Source organism: Dipteris shenzhenensis, chromosome 19, assembly GCF_047967505.1.
Source record: "Dipteris shenzhenensis isolate YYH24624 ecotype China chromosome 19, Dip_SZ_1.0, whole genome shotgun sequence".
NCBI classification, from domain to species: domain Eukaryota; kingdom Viridiplantae; phylum Streptophyta; class Polypodiopsida; order Gleicheniales; family Dipteridaceae; genus Dipteris; species Dipteris shenzhenensis.
This window is the reverse complement of record NC_141614.1, coordinates 17,649,812-17,659,511: the sequence shown is the minus strand read 5'-3', so window position 1 is coordinate 17,659,511 and position 9,700 is coordinate 17,649,812. Positions and strand designations below refer to the sequence as shown.

The 9,700-nt window shown below is 38.5% G+C and overlaps 1 protein-coding gene across 1 annotated transcript; it reads right to left on the bottom strand.

The window, feature by feature from the left end:
- Positions 1-1,114: 1,114 nt before the first annotated feature.
- LOC147890167 (uncharacterized) lies at positions 1,115-2,933 on the bottom strand. The gene has a single exon (XM_087390934.1). The coding sequence runs from the start codon at positions 2,656-2,658 to the stop codon at positions 1,933-1,935; it is 726 nt and encodes a 241-aa protein (XP_087247060.1). The 5' UTR covers positions 2,659-2,933; the 3' UTR covers positions 1,115-1,932.
- Between the last annotated feature and the right edge of the window lie 6,767 nt (positions 2,934-9,700).

The following is a 9,700-nucleotide window of genomic DNA, read 5'->3' as shown; positions in this document are numbered from 1 at the left end:
CTCTATGATGCTCAACATAGTATTCGATGGACTTCCCTATACTATTAAAAAATGGTACTAACCATAGAAATAATTGCATGCAAAATGATGGACTAACAAGTAACACTTGAGTTGTGGTTATGTTCCTTGGAACATGATTGAGCATGCTCTTACATGATTTTGAAGCTATTACGTGCAATCATGTTTCCATGGAACATGATGCCATGAAAATTCAAGCTCGTCGTTTGGAAAGAAAGAAGACCAACTAGCTTTTTCACTTTGACAAATCATTCCACTCATGTGTAAGACAATGAAAATGGCTTTCTAACATGAAACCTTTTATAGAGTGGATGATTCCCAAACAATTAGATACCCTTCAATTGCAGGATCTCTCTTTAGACCATCATGAGGAATATTTTTTCTTAAGGTTTGTCAAGCCACTTTGCTTCATAATGTCAACTATAAACTGAGTCTTTCAGTTTCTTAGCCATGAATACCCTAATGAATGTTTCCCTTCCCTTAAAAAGTGCACCCACGAGAGAGAGAGAGAGAGAGAGAGAGAGAGAGAGAGAGAGAGAGCTCAAATGAAATGAACACCCTAATAAAAGAGAGAGAGAGAGAGAGAGAGATGAAATGGAATGTTTGTCAAGCCACTTTGCTTCATAATGTCAACTATAAACTGAGTCTTTAAGTTTCTTAGCCATGAATACCCTAATGAATGTTTCCCTTCCCTTAAGAAGTGCACCCGAGAGAGAGAGATTGCTGAAATGAAATGAACACCCTAATAAAAGAGAGAGAGAGAGAGAGAGAGAAAGAGAGAGAGAGAGAGAGAGATGAAATGTTCTATTAATGTCTTACTGTCCAGACAGGATATAAGGATGATCTCTTCCTGCAGCTCTAAATGCTGCACCACCCATCCTGGATTACAATCCTTTACGAGACACTTTCCTAACTCCAAACGACAACACACCAGACAGAGCAACACATGATTTCTTCCTGTAGCTCTAAATAGCTGCGCCACCTTCCTGGATTACTTATCCTTTAAGAAACCAAGAAACACACACAATAGTCAACAGTAGGTTACATAAGGCTGCAAATTATGAATGTTGATCGCACTCATAGTTGCTAGGGCACCTTGCATGGCTCTTGTGAATAGTTTACAGATCATTTCCCCTCAGCTGGTGTTGCTCTGTTGGCCGATTCCCACGTCTAGGAACTTAATATCATCTGTTCATGCTTGGGAATTCCATCTTGAACGTAGGCTTTGCCTCCATGAACGAGCATGGGCTAAATGCTTTTCTGCGGAAAGCTATTTCTACGGCCCACATCTTATCCAAATTTGTTGCAGTAGCTCCTCTATCACCCCGCGTGTTTATTTTTCCATTCCCCGTTATCTACAATCTGCTTGTACCATCCTTTCTCATCATGGTAGCCTAACTAAATCAACCCATTTAATTAGCTAATACATTAAATCTGCTTCTCCTTCTAGAGGAAGCTCATTCCTGCTTCTGGGGGGATTCAAAGGTCCAATGAGTCAAGATTCTCAACCTTTGAAAGCCAAATTCATTGGACAGAAAATTATACTATTATCCTCCACGCTCTGACATATGTTACCAGTTCGGTGGGATGTTGAAGCAAACTGAACAACCAGAAACTTTGGGAAATTTCCCTGTAGTTTCTCAGGGTAATAGACCTTGAAAGCCAAAATCACTGGACAGAAAACTACATTATTATTCTCCAGGTATGCTATAATCAAGCTCGGTGGCAAGTTGCTGATGTGGTGAGAAAAAAGGAGGACAACCGATAACTTTGGGGAATTTCGCTATGACAGGACAAAGGCACCGGAGAGTTTCTCAGTGGATACACCACAAACTTCAAGCCCAGCAGGTGAGACAACACTTTAAAACTGGAAAGTTATACTTGCAAACTACTGATTACATCTTTTCTCACATCCTATCGAAAGTAAGAAAACAATTTAGGCAGGGGGTTAAATATAAGGAAAGCAAGAAACACGAAATTAAAGGCGGTCACACTCCAGATAGGGGGAGCTCCCATTAAGAAAGGTTTCCTTTTCCTCGCTTGCCTGTAAAACTCTTTCCTCTGTTCCTCGGAATCGAAACTCTCCGGAGGCCATTGCAGACCTCTGGCAAGGAAAGGTGCACGAGGGACGTGCCACGGCGCCTTGTTCTGCCACGAGGTTTCCTGCCTTCCAAGCCGCTGAATGGTTCCACAGAACTGGACGAATCGATCGATAGCTTCTCTGACGTCTTCAATGTCTAACAGAGGAGGAGGGCGCAAGCCCTGGTCTTCCTGAGGACCCAATTGGCTGTGAGCTGAAGAAGAGGTGGAAGGGGGGTAGAGAGGGAGCTGCCCATCGTGAAAATTCGAATAAGAAGAGGTGGGTGGCACACGCCCATCTTGACCTGAAGGGACGTGAGATCCAGAGCCGGAGAGGGAAGGTCCAATGGAGCCGATACCGAAGAAGGAAGTGGATGGATGGGGGGGAGAGGAGATGGGGGAGTGGTGGGAGGTTTTGGGGAGGAGGCCGAGGGCTGATCGGACGAAAGTTCGAACGTCTTCGATGTCCAAGAGAGGCTTCGGGGGAGGAGAAGGAGAAGGGGGTTGTTTGAAGAGCTGCAGGGAGCGCTGGAAAGGGTTGAGCTGCTGCGTAGACGCCATAGCCAAGAGCTTGTGAGAGCTCCTCCACAGGAAGAAGATGATCAACAGGAAGCAGCTTGTGAGAGAGGCTCTTTGCTAAACAGGAAGAAAATGACTTCTTGCAACAAGATGAAGAAGATTATCAGCAGGAAGCAGCTTCTGCTCAACAGGAAGAAAATGACTTCTTGCAACAGGAAGACGCCATACCCAAGAGCTTGTGAGAGCTCCACAGGAAGAAGATGATCAACAGGAAGCAGCTTCTGAGAGCTTGGAAGAAGATGACTTTTTGAAGCAAGTTGAATACTATTCAGTTGGCCTGCCCCCAAGTGTATATAGAATTTAATGGAATTTTTTGGCCTGCCCTCGTGGTCTCCTCCCTCGTGGTCTCCTTTAGAGGGTTTAGTTTTGGCAAAGCCAAAAATCATAATTCTCGTTTGTCCACGTTGATGCTTGTGATTGGTTGTTTTGTGTCTATTTATGCTATGCAGTTGTTTGTCGATTTGATGGAGGAATTGGAGTTAGTTCAGCCTTAATTGGTTCGCAGAATCTGTGGTGTGGGTCATTAGACGTCCATCCTAGATTCTGACAAGTTACGACGGCGGTGAGGCGATTCATGGCGACGCTTGCAATCGGGATGTGGAGTGCGCGCCCTAGAAGATCGATTGATCGAATTGCGATCCTTGTAGAGACAATGTGGAGTCCGCGTTGAGAAGAACGATTGCCTTCTACGGTAATCAATAGCTTGGAGAGAAATTAACAATAGTCTGGAGGGAATGAAGATGAGTTTGCTACTCCAGGGCGTTCGTCAGAGCCAAACGGCAGAATTGTTATCGCTAATTCTTGAAGTAGATACTGTATTCAATGGTGAATATTTGGTTTAGAAGTTGAAGGTCCATCCTACGTTTTGTTCTTTGTTCTATGGTGATGTATGCTTTGCCTATTTAAGCACACCGTTGGTGCTAGCGAGTATCACACTTCTCCTTTGCTTTTATCAGTCATTCTCTGTTTCTTCTATGGATGTGTCGGTTGAATATATGGACACCACTGACAGTGGAGCCTTCGTCAAAGGTGATACGATTGCTCTTGCTTTTCAATGAACATCCTTCAATTTCTTACTACGTATTCTTCTGTAGTCTTGCGAAGGATCTGAGCCTTGCGAAGGCTTGTCTCACATGACGTTTTGTACTTCTCTAATCGATTTCTTCATGTAGGTCTTGCAAAGGCTTGTCCTCAGATAATGGACTCACCTTTCACCCGCGACGCATGTAAAGCTTCGATGCAACAGACGGTTGAAAAACAAAGCGGAGCGAAGGAGATCGAAGAAGTAGGTTGATAGGATACCTTTTTTGCTTTTCTGTAGCTTTGCAGGTAGTGCGAATTCGTTTGTTAAACAATAGAACTTGAGACGATTTGTTTTTTGCCATATTCGTGTATGCAGCGTGCACATTCGTCACGTTGAATTTTTGCTTTAGTTTGATAGTTTAGTCGATCGCAACGAATGTCTACTATGGTCATCGTTATGCGATAAGTGTTTGTTTGTGTTTGTGTTGGAAAGACAATTTGTGGTAGCGTAGTATTCGATCTTCTGTTGGCCTCTGCTTCGCTAAACAATCTCGTACCTCTACTAGTAAATTTATGGTAGTGAAATGCAATTTCATTGTGTTTGTTAGTGTTTTTCTTTGGGCCTTCATTTTTAGTAGCTTTCTTACGCTGCCGCCACTCTCTTCTCTGCACTTCCTCCTACATTGCTACCAGTCATGGTAGGTCTTCAGCAACCTTTCGTTTTACATTTGCTATTAGCAACAATTGTATGGAGCCCTTTTGTTTTACCATGGTTTCATTGTGTTGTACTGTAACGCGAAGTATCATAGTGTATAATTTTTGTTATTTCTCTTCTATAGCGTGTAAAACAAGCAGAGACTCTGCATGACAAACAAATGACTTACAGAGTCCACCTTTTCTTTTTCCATCCCACTTCTATTCTATTTTGGGTTATTATGAACCTTAGTTATTTCATGATGATTTGGGTTACAATGTTGTGAGATATAAATTACTTAGAACGTGATATTTTTCATTGGCTTTGCATAATTTAAATACTACTGTTTTTTGTAAATTTACCATAATTTTTTGCAGCAGGAATAGCCATATCTACATGCTCATATGTGGAGAAAACATCATCCCCACCTAGTCCTAAAGCAAATGCATTTCTACTTGCATCCCCAAGTAGACCCCCTAAAGAAAATCTCTTGAAGCATTCTCCAATTAAAAAGCACCACGACACTCGCTTAAGAATTCTTTCCAAGAGGTGGCGCAAGAGGCGTACGCCCAAGGTAACCATTATTTTAATTTAGAATATTACATTAAAAATGGCACCACATGATTAGTTTTCCTTTTGTTTTGTTGTATTCAGTGAAAAGGCTTATACAAGAGAATCCGGAGTATGTAAAATTTAAGTCAACTATTACATCTTGTGTACAACGTGCAAGCAAACCTTCGCACATGAGCCGTTGTGTCGAGAAGAATGACCCACCCAAAAAAGGACCATCTAAAGTGATCAACATTGATTCTGATTGAACAATCAATGGATTAAAATCTGTGTTTATTATCTTTTATTGGAACATATTATGTATTGTTGAGAAGACCCTATGTTTGAATTATTTTCAATTTAAGTGATATTGGCGTTTGAATTTGTTTTGCAAAAACATTTCATGATACGTGAATTACATTATATGCAATTAGAAAGATGTTTTTGCTATTGCTTGCAATTGTTAAGTAAGACTAGTTAATAAATAGAAGTAAAGTACAAATAGAAAATTCAATAAGTTTCTTATGTAAGTTGAATTCTTGGAACTTACTTTTCCTTATTCTTGCATTTGCAGCAAGCAAGCAACTTGCATCCAAGGAAGAAAATGATGAAGTAAATTCATACAATGCATTACCACATAACTTTCCATGTACTGCAAAAGCCATTGTGCCATCAAAAGAAAACTTTGCAAGGGGTGGTAATACTTTTGCCATCTTTGGAACATCGTTCGCTTTGATATGCTATGATGGAATAAAGTTGGGAAAGAAAATTATTATAGGGAAAGCAAAATAAGCACTTACCAAAGCCTTACTTTTAGATGAGTCAATGGACATTTCTAGAGTTATTCCACTATGTCATCTCAAACACAAACACACATACAATGTATGGATGGAAAAAGATGAAAACTTGTTGCACACTCTTATTCTACAAAATTCAACACTATGTGCAAAAAGATATGGCATTGTTGCTTCATAGCAATGTTTTGGAGAGTACATACTCCCTACAAGCAACTCTCAACAAAATATACAAAATAAAAAAATCTATAGTTTCAAATACTACTATTGCAATGAAAGTACTAATTCTAACCCCAAGTTACCATTTGCCCGAATTCGAGAGTTGACGTATGAGGGCCAATATGGCCTACATGGTAGTATCATAAATGTAGTTGTAGACATCGATAGAGCACAACGAGTGTTACCCAAGTTCCTCAGCGAAAACGACACAGTTGCAGTGGCAATCAAGCAAAAAATTTCATTTAAACACAACTACATGAGTGGCATTGTTCGTCCTACATTCACAATGCTTGCTCTAAAAGAAGTATTGAGAAGCACTTTGTACATGCAATACAATGTGTCCGTAAATACTCTTTGGGAGGAATCATGTAAAATCTTTCCAAGAGGAACAGTTACAAAATGAAAACAAAGATGATGATTACAATGAACCAATTGACGAAGATATTGAAACTGATACTTTAGTTCATGGAATATATACAAGTCAACAAGTTGTTGGTTTTGAAATCCAAACCATTGCAATTGCTCCTTTTGAAGGATACTCCCCATTGAGTATCTTCAAAGACAAACATTGTGAAGAACTTGCATTTCCAAAATTATTCTTTGGTAGTCCTAGAAATTATACTATTCCAGAACGTACGTCATACCAAGTAATTGCTTCTTGGGAGTTAACAAAGAGTGATCGTTGATTTGCACTGTGCATAGAAAATCTCTTCTTCAAGACAATGAAAATACTAGTCCGACAAGTACTTTCGTCATCTTGGGTTCGAATGCGAAAGACACAAACAAATGGAAGAACTCTACAAGTAAAAGATGCACTTTTGGATACAAACATTGAAAAACTATTGCAATCATGCATAGGATATCGAGACTTCTCTCATCTCCGCACATCTTCTAATTACAAGTACTATCTTAAGAAGAATCTCTTTGCAATGCTACGCTAATCACCTTCATTCTTCATCACATTGTCCTTCACTGAAAAGTTTTGGAAACCATTGGTAGAATCTTTGTAAATGCTAAATGATCTCCCTGAAGAAACCAAGCATGTTAACTTAAACATGCGATTGAGGAACTTGATTCGATCAGACCCTCTTACAATAGCTCAATATTACGTCCACAAATTCCAAGCCCTCAAGACACTTCTATGAAAAGATGACACCATTTTGGGGCAAGTCAATGACTTCTTCTTTGATCCACAAATATAGAGATAGAAGCTTTTGTGAACAAATACATCTCTATAGACATTTCATTGTTCCCCTTCTCATAAAAAGAAATCCAAACTCATAGACATATAAAAACATGCTTCAAGAAAACAAAAAAATGTAGATTTGGATTTCCTCGATTTCCAATGAGGAAAACCCAAGTGATATTACCATTGCATGTACAAGTAGTAGACAAAGAAAAGAAGAAAGAAATGAAAAGAATCAACTCACTGTTGTTGGAAGAAACAACATTGTCATTAAACTATAATGAATTTTTGGAAAAACTAGGATTACTAGAAGAAGAGTACATTTCAACTCTACAAGCATCTATTTCACAATCAACACTATTCCTAAGAAGAGAACCAAAAGACATATTCACTAATAATTTCAATCCGACATTGTCAACACTTTGAAGAGCAAATATTGATATACAATTCATACTAAACCCACATGGGGCTGCTTCATATTGTACATCTTATGTGACAAAAATCGATAAAGAGACCAATGAAGATATCAAAGCAGCACTTACACATAGTATTGAATCAAACAATGCAGCAATGATTGCATTCGATGCGTCGGTAATGCAATTCTTAATACACAACACATAAGCTCCCAGCAAGCTGCTTACTTATGTCTCTCCCTACCACTATCAACATCATCCAGGCAATTCATGTACATAAACACAAATCCTCCAGAGAAAAGAACACTACTATTAAAACGCCAAGAACCACTACAACTACTGCATCCAAAAGACACAAACATTTTCTCTGACAACATTATTAACAAATATTTAAAACATTCAAACACTCTTCATAGCATTTGTCTGGCTACTTTTGCAAATGAATATACACTAATAGCAACTTCCGCAAAATAAAGGAGAAAACAAAAAATAATTAGATTTAATACTTACAGTGAATCCAACGACTTTGAAAACTATTATAGAGAACAATGTACTTTATACCTTCTATACCACAAAACTGAACCATCCCTTGATGAAGACACTCCTACATGGCACAACAAATACAATAAAAACAAGCAAACAATAAACAAAAACAAAGCAAAATACAATCAACTTATTCCACAATTTCTTGCAAAATCAAATTCCACTTCAAGTGCTTCCACATCATCATCTAGCAAATCCAAACTTCATGACATGCACAAATATGACATTGAAATTGAAATGCCCAAACAAAAATAAAAAAATCAAGAACATAGAACCACATTATTGACTTCTAAATTAACACCAAATAATGAATTCTACACAAACTTAAGAAAACTTAACAACGAGCAATGCCTAATTCTTGAAGATATCATTTTGAAAAAAAGATTAGATCCAAATACTCAAATACATCTCTTCTTAGCAAGAAATATAGGAACAGGAAAAACATACATACTCATGGCAATTTTCCAATCATTATTAAGACATTACTAGCACAAACAAACCAACGATATTAATCTTTCGAAGGTGTTAATGTTGGCATATACAGGCAAAGCGGCATTCAACATTGGCAGCACAACCATCCATGTAGCTCTTCGGTTGCCCCTCATGGCATCCCACTATATAAGCCTTTCAGAGAAACATTGCAAGAGCTATCACAACAATATAGAGATGTTCAGCTAGTTGTATTTCAAGACGAAGTTTCTTTAGTAGGCTACAACACTTTAGTGGCTGCTGCTGACATGCGTCTTCATAAAATTAAACACAACCACCTAGAACCATTTGGGGGAATTGATGTTATCTTATGTGGAGATTTGTGCCAAGCAAGCCCAACAAAAGATTCATGGGTTTTGTTGCAACAATCAAGAAACACATCAATGATAACATCATATTGGAAAGAAAAAGTCCTTTACGAATTAAGCATCCCAATGCGGCAAGACAATCCTACATACATTGACATCCTCAACAAAATTAGGACTGCACAACATACAGAGTAAGACATTACATACATTAACATACACTTCCTCAGAAAACCAAAACAGAAACAAAATATCCCTCACTTATTCTACACAAACTGTGCAAAGGACATCCACAATAAGCAAGTATTTGAATTGCTAAATAATAAACCACGTATTCTTCATGTTATTGACAACAAACACAAAACATGTGCAAAAAAAATAGCTATACCAACAGATCCAAAGAATACTGCAGGATTGCACACAACACTATTGTTAAAACTAGAAATGATAATTGAAATTTTCTCAGGAAATCTTGACATTTCAGATGGGTTAGTTAATGGCACAGATGGTGTATTCAAAGACTCCACCATATAAGGGGATCATAAAGAAATATGGATATTGTTCACCAACATCGACATTGGTAAAAATGCTTGCTACAATTCCGCTTCTCTTTACAATGAAAACATCCCTTTAAATTGGACATCAATACACACAATCACATGTGACTTCCAAATAGGAAAAAACTTCTTGAACACAATTTCACGTACACAATTCCCACTACAACTTGCTGTAGCTTGAACAATCCATCGTTTGCAAGGATTAACAATGGATTCCCTCGGATTTGATCCTTCATCCATCAAAGCACATGG

What these genes read in the sequence shown, in the direction of transcription:
- LOC147890167 (XM_087390934.1), bottom strand. Translation starts at nt 2,658, where the DNA reads ATGGCGTCTACGCAGCAGCTCAACCCTTTCCAGCGCTCCCTGCAGCTC.